The sequence below is a fragment of the Strix uralensis genome, chromosome 2, assembly GCF_047716275.1.
Source record: "Strix uralensis isolate ZFMK-TIS-50842 chromosome 2, bStrUra1, whole genome shotgun sequence".
In the NCBI taxonomy this organism is placed as follows: Eukaryota; Metazoa; Chordata; class Aves; order Strigiformes; family Strigidae; genus Strix; species Strix uralensis.
This window is the reverse complement of record NC_133973.1, coordinates 115,997,457-116,018,693: the sequence shown is the minus strand read 5'-3', so window position 1 is coordinate 116,018,693 and position 21,237 is coordinate 115,997,457. Positions and strand designations below refer to the sequence as shown.

The window sequence follows — 21,237 nt, the reverse complement described above, 5'->3', positions numbered from 1 at the left end:
AGTGAGAATGCAATAAAGTAAAAGGCTATGAAAACATGCAGCATATGAATGAATTACAATATGGCCATTACATTTACAGAAAGTCAGGACAGTGTGTAAACAGAGAAGAAACCCATCAAGTTCATGGAGACACATACACGCACATATAAACAAATCAAATGCTAAGTCTATCTCACTGTTAACAACAGTATGTCAAACCCACCTTGCAACCAGTGATTAATCAGGCAAAAAACGGACTGACTCTCCACTCTGGCTGTCAGTAACTGGCACTAAATACTGTCAGGAAAACACAAATGCTACAAACTGAAATGAGTGCAACTTTACATCCTATGCATGGATAGGAAGCACAGCAACAGCTAAAGGGGCTCATACTATTGGAGCTGCATACCTGGAACGGCCAGTTTTCTGCTGACCTGGATTTCACTTGCCTGGCATCTAATCAGTCAGCACCTCAAAACACCAACTTACACTTTTCTTGCCTGGAAGGCTGACCTGACTTTGGTACCAAGCCCTTAGGCTCCAACTGACTTCAAGGTGACCGCTCAGTCCTCTAAAATCAAGGCCCAATTTTAATTAATGCCTGATTTCAGGCATCTTTGTTGGTTTTAATTGTGGCATAGAAGGTTGCTTTTGTTGACCAGTGCTGCAAAGTTTGCGTTTTCTTTTTAAATGATTTGATGTGCAGTTCATGACTTTTGCAAGTGAGCACAATTTATGCACCGTGTTTTATAGGAACCAAAAGTCACAGCAGAGAAATGACTCAAAATAAAAACTGAACATACCAAATGTTTTGAAGTGATCTTAATCAATAACACTGTGTTTACTTTGTCTTGGCCTCTGAAAAGCAAACTCTGGTCACTAAGGACATCTTATAAACACACTGAAGTTCAGACAAGCATTTTTCAAAGTTTTTCAGTTTATTATAATCTTGGTAAACTCACTCCCTGATAATTTTCCCTAAAAATAGTGCTTATTAACTCACGAGCTTAGTTGAAAAAAAATCTACTATCCGCTCGTCTAAACAGCAGCTACAATATGGCAATTAGTTTACCTTAGAATAGACATCAAAGGCTCAAAGGATGACCCTGCCCCAGAAGAACAAAATCTTTTAAAAGCCCCATTCCACTCAGTTTGCTAGTTTATAAGGTTTGCTAAAATCCAGTTTAATGATCATGTAGTTTCTTAGCAAGTCATGTGGTGCCATATTGTGTAAGGAACAGAAGCATTAGTTTGAAAACCTTTTTGAACTTGGGAAGCTTTTCCGACCAGCTGATGCAGAACCACATTCTGAGATGGTAAATGAAACTGTTGGATGCAAAAGCCTCACTATGATTTTCTTTAGCTTCTTTCAGAAGAGACAAAAATTCCCACACAAGACATACTCTCCCCTTACAATGAAAGATTCAATAACAGCAATATGTTCAAGTCCATATGGTGTGGATATAAGGGAGAGGCACAACGTGAAACTGAGAACCCTGAAAAGCACAGGCCTGTAAACGGCAGTAGAAAAAAGCAAAAGCATTAAAAAAAAACCCCATAAGGTGAGACTGAATGAAGTTGTAGGACACACCGGATTAGCCAGTTCTCCTTTTAGCTACAGTCTTCATATCCTGAGTCGCAGACAGTTCCCTCCCCTGACATGGTTATCAGATTGAGTTTTTTTTTTTTTTGGATGACATACAGCAAAGTCCTTTCAAAACCAGTCTGGCCCGGAGGCTAGATAACAGCAACATGTTGCTAGGCAGGAGACTGAGCTGCAGTTTCCAATACAGCTTCACAGCAGTAATGCAGGAGAAATGAAACTGGAAGGGCTGATTTCAGTGGGGGCAACAGTCATACATGAAAAGGAGCAACAATAAATAATACAGAAGAAATGTCTTACCCTGCCTGGAATCAGATTTGAATGGTGAATGAGAAAGAGGGAGGGGAGGGGCCAAGAAGGGTCTGTTTTAAGTATCAGCATAGACATGCCCCACCTCTTTCCATTACTGTCACGAAGCATGGCTTTTCCCAGCTCTCCTGTCTTCATCTCCAACTCCTGAACTTGCTCCAGTAAAGTTTTACGGTAGGTATGCTTGGCCCTGTACCACAAGAAAGACAAAAAGAAAAACAAACCAAAAGAGCCACGTGAACATTTGTTTTGCTACAAAACCCCGATTTTACTCTCAGATAAGAGGTGCAAGGTCTTCCTTTGAAGGATTTGGGAAATAAGGAACAGTGTATGCATGTCAGTTCAGGTTCACGATACCTGGGAAATATTACATAAGAAATGAGAAATTAGGTCTTCAAATCCAGCAGAGCTCATCTGCTTCAACACAACAGTCAAAATCTAACCAAGCAGCAAAGCTATGGGACTATGGAGACCTGACACCACTACCACGGGACTGCTCAGGACCCGGGCATTCAGACAAAAGATCTGGGATTCATTGAATATTCATGTCAGTAAAACATGATTCCACTCTGTCTTTTGAGCTATGTGTGGGACTGCTCTGAAAACCTGAGGAGAGTCTCAGATAATAATTGCCATTCAAGCCCTTTTATTTTCATTTATCAGTCCCACATGACTTGGAAAGGCACTTCTCTCCCCACTGCGCTTTCAAAGTGACAGTAACAAGACTGGCTATGTCCTATTTTCTTGGCTTGGGGATTCAAATACCAATCCATGTACCACACATGCAACCAAATTTTGGAGAGCAATGTCCCCCGTGAAGAGACTTGGGCCTTTTTTCCCCCAGTTTTACCTACTGCTCCAGTATTGTTATACCTAAATTATACTGATATGAGATAATCTAGTCCCCTCTGTCTTGACATGTACAAAACAGTAATACAAAACGCAGGGATCTCTCTTCAACTGGCAGTTTTTGATCAGCTTCCTCTTTTGTGTCACTTAAAGAAGGACAAGTATCCTGTGAGATAAGATTGATTTGCATGTGACTGCACCGTAAGCCTGAAAACAAGACGGAGCCAAGCTGGCTGAGACACCACTTTGTTCATAGCATTAAAATAATATTCTTCAACTCTAGAGATGGCAAAAATTTCTTTACAAGTTGTATAAAAATCTTACATGCACATACTATAATCTTTAACCAATGATGTAAACCAATGTCAAACTCTCTCTAACAGAAGAATAATAACTGGTGTATATGTAAAATATAATGAAGATGTATTTACTTTTAAAAAGCATGATTGTTATTATTCCTTCCATGGGGAATAAGAAACAAAGACCACAAAATCTTTGCTGATACTATTTTAGATGACAGTGCCTTGATATTAATACTAGGCTATCCAAGTCCTCTGGTCTTTGTGGTGCTGAATTAGGCCCAAATGTCTCAAAATGAGAAGCCAAAATGAAAACTACTTTTCAAAACACATCTGCATCTAAGAGGGGAAAAAAGAGAATAACAAAAGATGAAGCATAGGAAAATCTGGAGGTAAAGAGTATCAGAATGTACTTAGAAGAGCACCCTATTAAAATAAACCACAAAAGGTGTATGATTTGCAAGGGAACACCAATGTACTGTGACAGAAGAAATCAGCAGCAAGGATATTTTTAAAACACATAATGTTTCAAGAATGTGAGATTACTAATAGCTACGCAGAAATTAATTAGATTCAAGTTCCCATAACTAGTTAGGCTAATGATTAGACTGGTCTCCTCTTTGAGGAAGGGAAACTATAGCGATTAAAGTAAGAAAGCTTTGAGCTATTAACTCGTATAATCTTTACAGTTGACTTCACTATCACACTTTGAGTAAATGCATTGAAATTTTGACCTTGAACTCATCTCTTACCTTTTAAAGAGGCTGTACCTACTATTGCAAACTGGAAGACTGAGCATGTTTGGAAGTTTTAAAATCCTTTATAACCAGTTTTCCCACAGACAAAACCGCAGAAATTGCCAAGTTATTCAATCTCTCCCAAGGTTCCTTGTTTATCTTGCCATACACCGGAAGAGATGAGAGACATTTTTCTTTTCCCTTAGAGTAAATATTGAATTCAAAATTTAACAGAATGGAGCCTGAGCAACAAAGTCCAATTAGTACAGCACAGTACAAGGAGGCATTGCACTAATATTTCACAATATGGAAAAAATACTGTTGTCCTGAAGTTGGGGGTACTGAAGTAATTTGTTAGTAGTGTGAAATGATGAAATATATGGGCTCTGATGTGGCTGGGTATCCATAAAGTAACAATAAAACTGCAGGTAATTGTTATGCATTGAGTCACTCCTTCGCTTGGAAGCAAGAGCATCCATGGAAGAGTCAGTAATTAAGTATTTACAGAAAGGGCATGAGCTAACCTATTCACATGTTTCTCCAAAAATAAATACTGAAAAATACGCTATTACAATTGCCTCAGAGTCTGGACTTGCTCCCATCTGCAAATATTCCATGGACTGCTAGCAACAGGACTAGATACTTCATGACTTTTTCACAACGGCACATTATTGACTTATGATACACGAAAAAACAGGTTGAAGTCTTCACTTTTACCTTGTACTTTACAAGTGGCCCTAGATGCACGATCTGTCCTCAATAAATTATGACATCTTGTGTTCGATGTTACTGTTCAGCTGAAATTTGATGTGTTACATAGACACAAACTCATCTTTCCCTCACAACACTGGGTTATTAAGATCATGGACCATAAGAACAGGCAAAGGGTTATCTTTATATTTTGGGTGGTCCTTCCCCATCCAAGCCAGGGAGGTGTATAGCTTCATGTCACTGCTCTAGGAGGGTCTTTATGGGGTTCAGGAGGCCAGAATCTGCCAGGGAGAAGCATGGTTACATTCATAAACTTTTCTCAAGCCTGATGACACCTCTACTCTGGTTCATTATCTTCAACACCATATTAGGAGTCTTGCACTCCAGGGACTACAAGCATGGGCAAGGATGGGAAGAGCTCCTCATTCCTTCTCTCTTATTTACACTGCGGAGCTGGCAAGTGCAACATGTTCTTCCCCCACAGTAAAAAAACTACACGAAGATTTTGGTAATGATTGGAAAGCTCAGGAAATTTTTCAATGTAACACAAAATATTTAGACACTGATTATTAAGAAATTCTTGCCCTCTTGCCTAATTTTGCTGGAATACATTCTATGTTTTTATGATTCCCACACAGCTTTGTGGCTCGGCTATTTCAAGACTTCCTAACAGCAGTGACAGACATTTAAGTGACATGTGCCAACTGTGAGGAAGCACTCACCTTATAAAGCTCTGTTCATTTCAATGGCAGCACAACTGGGACTTTTATAAGGCAAAAAGCAAGCCACTGAATTCAGGGTAATGGACCAAAGTTAACAATGTGGTATTGCAGCCAAGTAATAATAATAAGCTTCCTTCTCTTTTTAAAGAGTTTTCCACATTTCCTTGATTCACTTGTAAGGAAAAAAGAAGTTAATAAAAAAGCCTGGAACTGCAGAGAACATAGGAGATAAGAGGTGTGGTGACAACTGTAGCCTGTGCAACAAAGGGAACATGTAAAACTAGCTCTTGCTTCCAGCAATGCAAGTTTTAATAGCAGATGCAGCACAGTGGTTTAGAAACAAAGATTTGTATGAGTTTGAAATACACTTTACTATGCCTTTTAACCTTCTTCCAGACAAAAACTCTGTACCATATTTATGGTTTTCTGGCAGTATCTTATACTGAAATTAGGCATGTACCTTTTGGGCCACATGGATGCTCTTTCTGCAGACATATGCTTCATGTCCAAAAGAAACTTAAAGGGATAAATTCCATGACCATGAGAAGTCAGAGCTGCTGGAATTTTATGGCCAAAATCAGATTCTGCTGAATTACAGGCAGCGATGTGGTGTAAGTGCTGCTGTGGAAATGTGCCGGCTGATTTCCAGAGGCCTTGGGCTCAAGTTTTGAATGGCAAGCCTCTTGGAAAGGAAACAGACCTTTACTCCTTCCATATGGCAGTGCTGATAGCTGTGTCATTTCTTTTATCCTAGTTAAAATGTTAATGGTGTTAATTTTTCAGTGATGGGTTAAAAAAAAAAAGAAGTCTTCCTCGGAGAACAGATTTTTTGCTTAACGTTGATAGGAGCCTCCTGTTTAATATCTGTTGGGAAAATATCAATCATACATGTTTGTCTAGAGAGCTTCACAATCTCTGTACATTCTCTGTCTCAACCACTGAAAGGATTATGTTGCCGAGATCTCTCTAAGAAATATTAAAGAACAGGCTGAGTCAGTAACAGAGTTTTAAATGAGTAATAGCTGAGGATGAGCCTGCCTTGGTCTGGCCTGTTTTAAATTCTTGAGTTATTTTTGCCAAGAACTGACAGGAACAGAGGACAACTTCAGGACATCCAACTATCATGAAAACATTGCAAAAAATAAAGTGTAATCTTGGACACCTAAATATATATATTTGATCCCAGATGCTGTAAACAGTTCAGGTCCTATTTGTTTTTAATCACAAAAGTACTCCCACTGACTTCTATGCAGGTAATTTTAAATAATGTCTGACACAGGAGCAGGGCCTTTTATGCTAAATGAATTGTAAGGGGTTTTTTTAGAGCTTTAAAAAGCAGGTCACAGACAAAGTTAAGTACCTAAATTTAAACATTTTGGCCTCACCTTTAGAATTTTAAAATAATTTTCATTTGGAGAAGTTTAATGAGTGTAACAAAAAAACCCTCTAGTGTGCTAGACTATTAAATCATAGTTTGGCCTGAACAGAAGTTTTACATTACGATACCTAGTTTTAATTTTAGCAGAGTAGCTCGTGAAAATCAAACTGAGGAAGAAAATAGGAAAACATTTAAGTACTTATTGATTGACAGATTTGCCTACTACCAGTTTAATTTAGCTGTGTTATCAACCCCATAGGAAAAAAAAAAAGATTTTCAGATATATGCATGTGACTTGATTTATCCTTTTATGCCAGTGTTCAAAACGTGCCTGTGTTTGGGAAACTTTCTGCTTTTTTCAGTATTTTCTGCATTTCTCTGTAAAGAAGATTGGTGGACTTGGCAGCGTTAGGTTTATGGTTGGACTTGATGATCTCAAAGGTATTTTCCAACCTAAATGATTCTATGATGCTAAGAATCTTCCTTGGCTGACTGACAGCTCATTCCTGAAGCAAAGGGTTACGTGTTATGATACTTTCACTTTGAGCCTTTCTGACAAGCGACAAGCTAACCTATATTCCCTCTTCACTCCAGCTAGGATCAGCCTTTTTACCCCAGAGTTGGAATGTCCTGGATCCTCCTTGCACGAGGTTATTACATACCTATGTAATAAAACCTTCTTTGTTGTAACACAGCTTTCCAAGGGAAAGGATGAAAGCTTTGGTGCTTAACACACTTAAAAACAAGGTGAACAAAACACCAGAAATTCTAAATTAAAATGATACTTCTGCATTTCAAATTGCAATGGTAGAGAAGGTAAGTTGCTTCTCTTTAAATCAAAGTTCTTCAAGTTGCTTGCCTTCTGCAGTGCTCTGAAACCAGAGTTTTGAGAGAATGAGCTTATGCAGGCTTCTATTTCACAAGGGTTGTTCCTCCTCTCTGGGCAGGGAAGGAATCATTAAGACTTTACTTCACCCACCGAGTGCAGAGTATTGTTCTTCTCTCAGTTAAGTCTTGGAAGACCCACTGTTGAAGAAGAACCTACAGAGCAGCCAACAAAGAACTGGGAGCTTACTGAGTATGGATTAGAATGCCACATTTTTACTTTCTACCTAACCTCTACCTCTACCTAACCTGAATTATTTTCTCCTTTTTAGGAATAGGAAATCTCTGATGTCTGACTTATATTTGCCTTTAACTAAAGAGCGGACAACACAAATAATCATAAGGTGACACACCTTCATTACTCAGATAAGGCTGCCTCCTTCAGATTCAGGAGTAACTATTCATTCTCTCACATTGCTGGTTGCATTGGCAGGTGAAAAATGACTCCCACTTTACTTTGCTCAGAGGTCTTCCAAAGGAGTATCACCATTTTGCATTCACTGAGAGGCTTTGCAGTTCTTTCCAGAACAATACTGGACTGGACAACATTCTGCACACAGAATAATTCTGTAACACCAAGAGAACTGGTCTGGGACTTACGCTGTCCACGCCACGTCTTTAACAAGGCACGCAGTGGGCACGAGAAACAAGCCAAACCAGAAGTATCCACATCTTAAGACCATTCCAGCCTGTGAAGAAAACAAATAAATCATGAGTAATTTCAAGCCACTACATGTTAAGTAGTTGTTTACAAGGAAAAGGTAGAGTGATGGCATCAAACAGGTACTGCATCCATGACATGAGCGATGTTGAAATTTGGTGGTGGTGGTAAGTCTCATCAACTCTTAACAGAAGTTAGGCCTATAATTCACAGTCAGCAATGACATTTCTCATTGCGAACATTCATTATGATCTCAAATTCCTTAGAAATTTTCAAAAAAATCAAGCGTTTTGACCAAATCTTGCACCAAAATTGATTTGTGGATACAGGCAGACACATTTTCTCTTGGCACCATAAGCACATTTAACTTGCATTCTGGACTATCTTTTGTGCCCTTTGCCCACTCTCTTTCTACCCACTGTTCTAGATCTCTGAGCAGCATCAAACTGACGTGAAAAAAAAAATACATTTCTCACTAAAATGTTTCAGTCATATACCACTTAAATACAGCACTCCCTGTTCAAACTACTGCTGCTTGAAACCCAGGGTGGGAAAGATTCACTCCTGTCCCATAAATGGCTTTTTCTACAAACAAAGAACACAAAGTTTATATTTGCGTTTTTCTCATTGTTGTAATGCTTGAAGAAAGAGCTCAGGAGGATTTAAGAAGGAAGATATCTGGAAACTCTGCAAGTCCCAGCATACACACATAGTTATGGAAGAAAGTTGAAATACAGCACTATTTACAGAAAAGCTATTTTAAATCATCAGAGTCTTCTACAGATAAATTAATGGTAAGGCCTGGGTTTGCTACATGGAAGACTCGACACAACCTCACCGCCTCTTGCATACACACACATACACACTTCCCGTAAGAATAATTTAAGTTCTGTAGTACATTATAAACAGAAAATATTTTTCTTTTTCTGTAATGACTCATGTGCAGCACACAACTAAACAGGGGCTGAAAGGTGTCAACAGCATTTCCAGTGGCTAGCCACATAGTTATGGATGCTGCCACATCCCTTCCCCAAAAGCTTTACTTCTCAATATTTTGTATGCCACATACAATACATACACACGTATCTGTCAGTGTTGACATGTGATATTGCCCAAGTCAGGGAGGCCTATATCCATGGACACTGAACTAAAGCAGCTGCCTCCCCAGTGTAACGTAGACTTGGCTGGCTCAGCTATCCCTCACTGTTGTAGCACATGAGAGCAGCAGCCTGCAGCGCTGAAGCATCAGGATATTTTACAGACAAACACAAAGATGAGCTACAGAACATGGAACCAAACAAAACTTCTACTAGCCTTTCAAATACATTGTGAGAAGACAAGATTTGTAATTATACCCTTTGTAAGAAAAACATGATTGATCACAACAGAAGAAGCTTCCACCACTCACTACAGCAAAGCTTTAAAACTGAGAAAAGCCATCACACTGCATTGCCAGGACGCCCACCAGTAGCACCCAGCATCTTCTCCCAGTGCTGATCTCTGTTTCAAGTTGCCCACCTCACAACTCCGTCATATTTAGCAGCAGCTTGCCCTTGCATTGCCAAGTAGTGAGTACTTCCAAAGCGTTTTTCACTTTTGAATGTTAAATCCTCCGTGCTGTTGCTGGACTGACAGATCAGTGGTAAATCTTGTACTGAAGGCAAGAGCAAGCCAGACTGTGCTAAAACATTTATGGACACTTTGCCACCCACACAGACAGTAAGCAAACACATTCCAGTCCCAGGAACAGCTCTCAGTTATTTGTGAGCCCTCATGCCTCCTTTCGCATGAGAGTGCCAGAAGCACATTGGCAGTATTGATCAATGCTTATTTAAGGAAAAGGATGTGCAGGAATAAGAGGGAAATCATAACTTCATTGTTAGCCGAAGAGCTGAACTGTAATAACACAGTGGCAAAACATAATGAGATTTATCCTCATGCCTTGCTTTTCTTTGGCTGTGATCCTGTAAGTGCTAGCAGTCTAATCTCATCAGCATTTCCACTGACCATCCTTCCATTGCTTGTGCTAACAAAGGCTAAAAAAGGGCCACAGTATTCTATATGCATTTTCTGCTATTTTTGCTTCAAATATTTTACGTTCCACTTCTTGGTTTTCTAGCTGAAAGCAGCTCGACACGCTTTCGAAGTGCAGAACAACGTATGTGTTCAGTAGAAGTTTAAATGCTATTAATTGTTATTATAAATGTTGACATCTCAATGGCTACAAATTTGGACATCTCACATGTTAAGCTTGACACCAAAAAAACCTCAAGACAAATACTTTTTGCCTGCAATTATACATTTTGCTAAAGTATTATTCTGTCCAAAAACTGCGCTGTAACAGTCAGACTATTCATCTCATCTGAACCCTGTCAGACACTCTATTACTGGCAAACCTTTTTCCACACAACCCTCTCCAAGATTTTACTCCATACCTGAGCTCATCTAGAAGGTTTCTTCTCTGCTCATCTCTAGTTTCCTGTTGGAGTTATATGACTGCTATACTGCGTGACAGTGAACTGTTTTGTCTTGCATGCACAGCTCTGCCTCTGAACTCTGCCTCCTCTCTGGCAGGGTTACACCATCTGCTCACAGGACAGGAGCTCTTCAGTAGAGGATTCACTAGAAACTACCTAACACATTCTGGGCACGTCCATAAAGAACATTTTTAGGATATTATGAACAGAAGCTATAGTAAGAACACCTATATATCGCAACAAAGCCTTTCTCAGGCTTCACAGCTGCTGCTGTGCTCCACTCCAGTTGTCCAGCTATTCATTACATCTGTGAAGACAGTACTGCAATAGATCTTCAGTGAAACACAGCATTTCCATACCCAGTCCCAATGAATAACACCCTTCAGCTATCAGTTATCTCCCCTAGAGAAGAAAAGCAGAGCTACTAAACAGGAATCACCACCATTTTTTCTTAAGGTCACAGGGAAGAGGATTAGAAATTGTTTTTTAAACAAATTCAAAATTTGACCAGCTCTGTCATCACACAGGCCCCTTGATACACAACTAAGTAATTTTTATTCTGTCTACTGATGTAAACATTAGTGACTAGCACATCCAAAGCCAACTATCAGAAACCATTCATCATATGGCTCCCCAAAACCACTTGAGACTAATGCAAGTGCTTCTGCTGAAGACATTGCAGCTTAAACTGCTGCCATCAGAAGACTGCCTTCCAAGCACTGACGAGGCTGCCACAGTAAAATCTCTCATTTTACAGTAGTGATAACATTTGTTAAAATGAAAGAATGGGAACAAGAAAGAAAAAGCTAAGCTCCAGTTATTTCAGCTGAGGAGCAAACAATTTAGGTCCCAATACCTTTAACCTCTTGTAAAATGGTTTTGTAAGGGTGCCCACTTTCTTTTTTTTTTAAAAGCACATCAAAAAAAGGAATAGTACTGGCCAGTCAGAATGAGCAGGAAGATCTGCTCTGTACTATTGTTTTAAAAAGACTAGGTTAAAGTTCTGTTTTGTTTGGTTTTTTGCTTTGTTTGCTTGTTTTAAATCAAAGACATGCTCTACATAAGTCTATCGAACAGGCAATAGTTTGTTTTTAAAAAAAAAATCTTAAATTGCAATATGGAATACATTACAAACTATCTTCTCCATTTTACTATTATTTCTTAGTATGCAAATAAGCATCATTCATAGTTTTCCTTTTCCACTGTGGTGTGTTGACCCTGGCCAGGTACCCACCAAAGCCGCTCTATCATTCCCCTCCTCAGCTGAACAGGGGAGAGAAAATATAATGAAAGGCTCATGGGTTGAGATATGGATGGGGGATATCACTCAGCAATTACTGTCACAGACAAAACAGACTTCACTTGGGGAAATTAGTTTAATTTATTACTAATCAAATCAGAGTAGGATAATGAGAAATTAAAACCATATCTTAAAACCACCTTCCCCCCAACCCCTTCTCCGGGCTTAATTTTATTAATTTACTCCCAATTCCTCTACCTCCTCCCCCCATAGTGGTGCAGTGGATCAGGGAATAGGGGTTACGGTCAATTCATCACATGTCATTTCTGTTGCTCCTTCTTACTCAGGGTGAAGACTCCTCACACTCCTCCCCTGCTCCAGCATTGGGTCCCTCCCATGGTAGACAGTCCTCCACGAACTTCTTCAACACAAGTCCTTTGAATGGGATGCAGTTCCTCACAAACTGCTCCAGCGTGGGTCCCCCACAGGGTCACAAGTCCTGCCAGCAAACCTGCTCCAGTGTGGGCTCCTCTCTCCACAGGTCCTGCCAGGAGCCTGCTCCAGCACAGGCTTCCCACAGGGTCACATTCTCCTTTGGGCATCCACCTGCTCTGGTATGGGGTCTTCCATGGGCTGCATGTGGAGATCTGCTTCACCATGGACCCCCATGGGCTGCAGGGGCACAGCCTGCCTCACCATGGTCTTCACCAGGGGCTGCAGGGGAATCTCTGCTCCAACGCCTGGAGCACCTCCTACCCCTCCTTCTTCACTGACCTCTGTGTCTGCAGAGTTGTTTCTCTCACATATTCTCACTCCTCTTTCCAGCTGCAATTGCACAAGTTTTTTTCCCCCTTCTTAAATACGTTATCACAGAGGCACTACCACTGTTGCTGATGGGCTTGGGCTTGGCCAGCAGCAGGTCCAACTTGGAGCTGGCTGGCATTGGCTCTGATGGACACAGGGGAAGCTTCTGGCAGCTCCTCACAGAAGCTACCCCTGTAGCCGTCCCTGTAGCTACCAAAACATGCACCAAGGTGGTGCCACTACTTTCAACAACAACTTCCAGGGAGAAAAACAAGGCCAGAAGTGCCCAGGGATGGTAAGTCAGATATCTAGACTGCTTTGGTATTCTTATCACATCATGGTTAGATAACAACTGGGAACCAGTAAATGATTCAGACAAAGCAAACAAGGGTCTCAATCATCTTAAGATTGTTCAAGAAAAGTGAGACAAAATTTAAATTCATACTTTGAATAATAAAAGCTATTTATTGCTTCATTTCCTCATATACCCATGCATCCTAACTGATAAAAATGGACAGCAAAAGCGTAAGATCACAATGGAAACAGTTGGCTTTGTACTTACAGAGCAACAAAAGTGATTACTGGAAGCATGCCTGGATCATGATCACAGCTCTCTTCACGAGGCATGGATAAAGACCCAATAAGCTGCTCAGTTACAGTTTCATATTCATTCAAATTCCAGCTTTATACAATAAGGATCCAAGTTCAACCTGCAGTCAGGTGGTCAGTCAGATCACTTTGGTTCCCACTAGTCAAGTGTGGATGACAACACAGCACTGCCTTTGGCAGCATTTTCAAAAGGAGGACAGGGAGATGGCCACATAATTATTTTGAGGGTTTCACATACCATAACAGCAGAAGGAATGTTCACTGCCATCAGTGAGATACTATTGATCTAGACATCTATGACACTGAAGGATCCAGCTGATGAGAGATATGTGGCTGGAGCTGCAAGTGCAACTCTAGAGCCTTGGCCCTGTTGCTCCATATGCATTGCTTCAATAATCAAAGCAGAAAGCAGTGCATTGCCAGCAGGCAGTTAACCCCCCACCTTAACGTAGTCAACTGAGATGCATTAGGTAGACATCTCTGCCAGTACCTGTCCTCCATCAATTCTGGACCAGTGGCTTGGTCTGAGCACACCACTTGAGAAGGGCCAAAGCTGCAGCAGTGGAATCCCAGCTGGTCACTCTGCTCCCATCCCATATTAGGCAAGTCACTTGGAAGCATGTTTGTTATTCAGTTGATGAGGACAGTCTTCTTCAAAGCCTGCCTCAGCCCACCACTCTGAAGTGCTACTTCTAGGGTCTTAGTCTCAGCCACTTTCCTACTGACAAGAGGGTGCTGCTAGTTTGGGCAAACAACTCCATCCTATTTGTCTTGAAGTCCCAGTGCCTCACTTGATGGCATGGTGTATGGACAAAAATATTATTCTTCATGAGAAACTCAGGCATTAACACAGGGTCACATCATAGCAATGCTCCTACTTCACTCTGTAAACTCCCAGATTCCTGGGAAAGATTATCTTTCCTTTGCTCTGCAACAATGGGGCTGATTCAGAAACTGCTTTGAAGGTCCAGGAAATATTTTCAGCAGAAAGTTAAACACACTCCACCCCAAATCTTGAAATTGTTGCATTTTTAGTGTTGTTAAAGCTCAGACATCTTTGCTGCATTTTTGTTTTGGTTTTAAATGTTTTTCATTAGTAAATTTGAAGCCTAACTTCAGTAGGAAGAGGAACAGATTCCATGCATGAAGAAACTACTACAGATTATGAACAATATCACTGTGCAAAGTCTCCTGCAAATATGTGATACATTTACAGTTTGCAGACCATTACCCAGCCCTGTTTTCCTTTAGAGAAGTGCACCATGCACCCTCTGCATGTTCTGAGTTTTGTTCATACTGAATGTTTCAGTGCCAACACTGGGTAGTTTTCTTGTTTCAAAAGACCTGGAAGTTTAAACTTGAAAGGACAAAAATATGAAATTCTTATCAACCAAGTGGCTGAATAGATCTTAAGGTGACATAGGACTTGTCATATACTAACCCTGTAAGCACCTGCCATGCAATAACTGGAAGATATGTCATATAGCTAACTATTTTTCATAAATTATTCTGAAAGTATCAACTAGCAATGGCTTTCTCCCACTTTAAGTGATAAACCAGCATTTGTTAGATTCAGTCAAAACCTCCTACTATTTCTATTTGCTTGTGTGGAATGATCACCATCTCCACCCCATGCTGTTATATTGTACAAAATACACAAATTTTGTTATAATTACTGTATTATACAAGATCCTTAAAGTGCTACAAGCATCAGACCTAACTTAAAGACCAAATATATTAAAAACCAAGTGCAAAGAGATGACAAGGTTTGCTTGTGGTCACACAAATCAATTGCAGAGCTGGGCAGATTGCCCAAGTCCCTCAATTAAATCATACTACACAGAGACTGAGCCTACTGGAGCCTGACTATGAAATATAATCAATATCCAAGAATGCAGTCTCAAGGATTTTCCTGGTGCATGTTGGAACATAATCTAGCCTCAACATGAGCCGGTGCTTAAGAACTTTTTCCCCCAATGCAACTGTATCCAGCTCCAGGCTGGACAAATTTACTAGATTCAGGGCTGACAGGTGTGATCAACAGACTTCCTAGCTACCTATTCAACAAACATCTTGGCTCTAAATGTGCCTGAAGAATAACCCCTTTGGGTTAGTGGTAAAGTGTTAAAAAATGAGGCAGAAGAATTTGATTTCCCCTCCTGCTTACACCACTGGGAGTCAGGAGTACCTCAAATGAAATCAGCGGAGCTCCACCACTGAAAGGTTGGCTGGATATTTCCATGTCTGAAATAAAGATGTGCAATGTTTTCCATAATGTAAGAGTTTTCATTCTAAAATGACTCAGATGAAAACAATGACCTCACTGGCTGGCTGGATTTAACACAATGACATATTGGTCCAGTCTCAAACCTATTTCCTCCCTCTCCCAGTCTCCACTCATACAGCCATATTCCCTTGAGAGCAATAAAAGGAGGAAAAAAAAATATCAGATACCTCACTCAGATATTTTTTCCCCTTTTCCTCAATTTTGCCAGTCATACTTGATACCATATGGAAGTCTAGAGTAAGAAATCTATCCACTGTCTAGCTTCCATGACAGAGTTATCAAGCTTATTGGTAATTTTAATGTAATACCTGGATATAAGCGTAGGGAGGCACAACAGGAACAGTACTTTAAGCAAAAAGAAAAACGCCAACACGATATCACAGAGGCATATATTCAGCATTCCTAGTAAAGTCCAAGGTATTTTGAGATATAGATCTCACGCTAGCAGCTTTTTGTTAAAGATGTTGCTAGTTATGAGGGTTAAATGGAAGCATGAAAATACAAACTAAAGCAGAGAAAATCCAAAAAAATATAATGGCAATTCAAAAAAGATAGATCACTTGCTTGAAGTTCTTTCATGATCAGAAAATTCCAGAAATAGCCAGCACAAAGCTACAAAACCAAAAATTAATATCTTCAAGGGGAAAAAAAACCCCAACCTCACATACGCTGACATGATTTTGGAGAGGTTAGAGCTATAACACTATAGGAGCACAGTGAAATCCTCAGATCTTCTACTCCCTCCTTTTATTTCCTTGATAAGAACTATTTTTTCATAATAGAGGAATACAGCAAAGTAGTAACCTATTTTTGTTCTATTTATTAACGTAATTTAGAAATTAATATTTGATATATAAATGAACATATCATTGGCCAAACGTGTCCCAAAGGGTGTTAATAAGCTGGTTTGTGTTAACTAAGAACATATTCTACGTATGCAGCCCTGCCTGAGAAAAAATTACTAGATCTCATTACTTAATTAGTATACAACACCACCAATTAAACAAGGAGCCTACCCATGTTACTCACCATTATTATGCTGATATCAGAGAATTAAGAAAATTAATCAGATGGTGTTTTAATTTGATTTTATGGTTCACTGACAGTGTAAACTCTGATGCAATTTCATGAAGCCTATGATTTCTTTTGGTCATACAAGACAATATAATTTTATTTTATTGCAGTTTAAGATGAACTCCCAGTTGAGGATGTGAGACAGTAGGCCCGTAGTTAGCTACCTGCTGATGGGTGGTGACCTGCCATGGTGCTGTAACTTCACTGAGCCCAAGTAAAATCTGTATGAAAGTGTGCTTCCCAGCATGAAAGAAAAGTCACTCCTATAGACATCTTTCAGAATCTTTGCAGGTTTTCTTTCCTTCCCCCTCAAATTAAACCAACACAGGCATGAACAAAAAGAAGAAAGTAAACCTGAAGCAGTAACTTTGATAGACCTGACAATGCAACCGTTTGTCTTGTTCACCATTTCATGCACTTTAGCATGAATTTCTACTCTGCATATAAAAAGAAATTTATACTTTACATTATGTTTCCCCTTTTGAAGTCATGTTCAGCATGTAACCACTCTTGTTTGGTGCCTGTAACATTTTCTGTGCAGGTTTTAACAGTAACCACCCTTGTATAGTAGCTGCCCTTATTTAATAATTGTGCCTTTATCATGAAAGCTGCAGGGGAAAAAAAACCCCTAAATTTTACAGAATCCACCTTTGAATTTAAACCTCCAAGGAGTAATTATGTTTAGCCAAGTTACACCCACAAAAAGAGCCAGAAGCTTCAAATTTCCTGCTTTGTGTGTTCAAATTTTCCAACTGTGCTACTACAACAGCACTAGTTTCATCCCAAACATGTATTTGTTTCCAGATACTCCCTCTTCCCCAGTGTTAGCAAACTAGCATCCTTGAGTTAAAAGGTGCTCAACCAAGAGCAGAAAAATCACTTTCAGGAACGCTGGTCTTATTCCACCTCCACCATATTTTCACAGTATGAATTCGGGCATGTGTCCTAACTTTAGAGAAAACATAGAAAATACAGTCAACCTCACTGGAGTATTCTGAAAATAATTTTCTTAACAATCGTTTTAGTAGCATATTGAAAAATAGGTTTTTAAAACATTAGTATCAAATAACACTTCTCCCATCTCACATTACTGTTCGACTCACTTTTAAAAGAAAATAATCTTTGAAGTCTGCATTTATTCCTTTTTTATTTGTTTTTGCCTCTTAGTGTATCTTTCTGCTAAAGATTTTTGGGCTTTTGTAGACCATTTCAAGAAGTGGGATTAAAAAAAGAAGACAAACCTCACTAACTAAGCTACACTATTAAATATTTCAGGTTAGTATAATTAGGAATCTATCCACTCACCCAGACCATCTAAACAGTTTTGCCTTCTGAGTGAAGCTGCTGACCAAAACTCAAGTTCTACAGCACATACAAAGATCTGGAATGACCAGTGACAAAACTGTCATCAATATTAGTTGAAATTAGATTCTGCTTCTTGTCCCCACATTCGGCAAGTAAGTTGACTTTAGCAAGCCTGTGGGTCTCCAGATCCCTGAACTAACAATTTAAATGGGGCATGCAGACACCTGTGTGTGCAGGCAGCTTGTCAGAAAGTACTGCAACTCTGCATGTGGTTTGCTGCTTACAGTGAGCTACAGCATTGGAATCCACAAATGGAAAGCACTCTTGGTTTTGATATTTTGCTTATAAACTTAATTACATCTCAGAGATTCCTTAACAGCTCAAGAACTCCAGAAAATGCCTGATAGCATGAATTAGATCTAGGAACTGCAAGACTCAGAGAAGTAGATCTTTTTCAGTTTTTCACGCTGGGGTTTGGGCTCATAAATCAACAAGCAGGTTGAATTCTTACTGAAGTCAATAGCAGTTGAAAGTACAACACTTCTATAGAGGGGGCTCTGCATTCTACAAAACTACATCCTCTAAACTCAATTTTATAGATCATCTGTTTTCAATTTGTTATAGCAATTGTTGACTTGAATCAGGTAACAGTCATTACCTACCCTGTTATATTTCTCTAGAAAGAGTAGCTCAGTTATGTTACATACTTACCTGGGATTTTATCTTCACTCAGCTACTATACTCAGTTGTTATGCTCTTAAAGCATATTCCAAATGTAGTTAGCTCAAAAGGTTTCGTTACCATCATATAGTCTCTCTTGAAGGCCCTAAAGACTTGGGGTTATTTCAGCATGACTGCAGTTCAACTCTGATCAATGGAGTCTTACCACAAACGCGTACTTTTTCCTTTTTCTCATAAAACCTCGGTTCTTTCCTTCATTTCATTGTTTGAGCGCATACGACCTCTTCATAAAACCACCACATCTTTGTGACTTGTATTATCATGTACAAGGTACATCTGCAATCATTCCCACCACACTCTCTTGCCAAAACCTGGACATGCATGCTGACTCTCCCTTCTACCTTTCACTCTTTACTGAAATCTTCATAACAGCACAATAGATGATAGTAAAGAATTACATAAATTCTCCTTTCCACATCACAAATCACAGCTACAGCCACAGATGCCTGCTCTGAATCTATAACTGAATTTTAGCCAGAAGTTAGCTTCCCCGCCCAGAGAGATGCCTGACAAGCTTCATGGGTATGTGGTGCTGTGCTTGATGTCTGTAGGGGACACCTCATGCCATAGCAGATCTCTACCACTCAGTCTTGCTCATGTTATGCCACCCCTATTTTTCCCCAGGTGGCTGATTTCTGAGCATACAACATTCAAAACACAGGAGCCAGAGACAAACCTAAGAGCTGAAGACAGTCCCACAGGAAACGTTCGCTTCATCATAAAACATCGACAAAATGACAAGATAACCACAAGCGCTAGTTCAAGGTGAAGAGGCTCTCCTAGATACCCAGTCCCAGGCCAGGCAGCACCAGCTGCCTCCTGCTTCCACACCTCTTCCCAGCAAAGCAGACCAGGTGGCCTTTCCGCCTGCAGCGTGCGAGGTAGCACTATTTTTAAGAGGCTCATATTGCCAGCTTCTTTGTTGGGAAGAACACTATAGAAATATGATACCATTTGGTGCACTAACTTTATTTTACATTGATTTATGCCTTCCCTTTAATTAAAAGGTACCAGGAAAACATTTGTTTTTGATTCGGATAGTCAAACCCGCTGAGACCCTTTTCAGCCGACTCTTCAGTGCAGGTCCAGCAGGACATGTCTGTGGCTCCACAATGAATTACTTCCGCGAACGCGCAGGCCGAAAGCCTCCCTGAATCCTTCCCCCTAATCCCCAACATCTGTTCTGCGTCCAGGCTGGGCCGCGGCGGAGACCCGCCAGCGCCTGCTGTCAGCGTGGCCGCAGATGAGTAAACACACCAGCGCCTGTGTCAGGCCGCCATGTGATTTCAGCTGAGAACTCCGGACATGGAGCACGGTTCTCATTTAAAGCATTTGTAACATCGAGGAAACACCTGTTAAGAAACTATCCAAAATAAATTTACCATGAATCTTTCACGAAAGAGAAAAAACCGTGATTGACAGCAGCAGTACAAGATCCGACAGCAGCAGAATTCAAAGCCCCATTACAAACTCTGACCAATTAAATACATAAACAGCACCATTTTTCATTTCAGGGTAACAGTTACTATTTCATTTCTCATCTTCCACTTAAAATAGGTGCTCTTCACACTGCAAGACTGAAGTTTGACCTGTTTTGACCTGGTTTATTTTCTTCTGTGTGCAGAAATCCTACAATGCCATGTTGTGTGTAGTTTCAAAAGAAACACTCCTATACGGTTACTCTTAAAAATCATGTCAGCAGCATATAATCATGAACAGTTTTACAATAGTTTCTGCCTGGCTAGTGAAAAAGGTGGATGGTGATACTCTGCTTAAAGCCTGTAAGGTACAGTATATGAAAATCAGTAACTTTAGAATTAATGTTAAAATAGTTGGAGTATTGATATTTTCCAAAGCTATGACACCAGAAGCAAACCCCAAAGTCTTTCAAATCTTTGAGTATCAGAGACAACTGACATTTTTAAAAAGCTTGCCAGCAATCTTTTCATTTAAGCCACTGTCTTTCCCCTTTAGGGACTCTGAAGTTTACCTAGGCCAACAGCAGGGATCTCCCCCTCCTCCCCACGTACAACTCTGACCAGCGATCACACTGCAGGCTGCTTACTAATGGTTGTAGTATTTTTCAAGAACACCTGAGTGACTTCAGAGCATGGGTCACACTGATGTTCAAGTAGAACTAGATCAAATATTTGTAATATTTTGCATTTCCCAGTTTCTTTCTATCCAGGGTTCTCCAGCAATAACTATGCTGCTTACTAATTTGAGCACTACACCATGTGCGTGAGTTAGGAAATTTTATTTCTCATACTGTAGGTATGGAAAACCAACATACATAGAAATTATGGCAGCTTTCCCTACATCACAAGGCAGTTTTGGGCCAAGGGCAGGCAAAGCCAGCTCCACCAGCAATTTCCTTGGGAGGCACAAAATGCCTGCAAGGGGGCACCCACCACTCAGTTGCTGTGGCTACACCAGAAGAGAACAAGAAAAACTCTCTGGATATGGCACAGCAGGCTGCACAAATAATCTCTTTGCCCGAGTCAGACTTCCCCACCAAGCTCTGTTTATTCATATTTCCAAATTCTGCTTGGTCCAGCTTGATCAAG

General features: G+C 40.1%; 1 protein-coding gene across 3 annotated transcripts in view; it reads right to left on the bottom strand.

Moving 5' to 3' along the window:
- The window catches only part of ATP8A2 (ATPase phospholipid transporting 8A2), a 355,523-nt gene that overhangs the window by 29,938 nt on the left and 304,348 nt on the right, over window positions 1–21,237 (bottom strand). For all 3 annotated transcript variants that reach the window (XR_012627702.1, XM_074859964.1, XM_074859965.1), the window contains 2 exons: window positions 8,073–8,161; window positions 1,977–2,081 (listed from right to left, as the gene is read on the bottom strand). Coding sequence is in view for 2 of the 3 variants with exons in the window: in XM_074859964.1 (XP_074716065.1) it covers window positions 1,977–2,081; window positions 8,073–8,161 (194 nt within the window). In the remaining variant the exon portion in view is untranslated. The remainder of the gene's footprint in view (window positions 1–1,976; window positions 2,082–8,072; window positions 8,162–21,237) is intronic.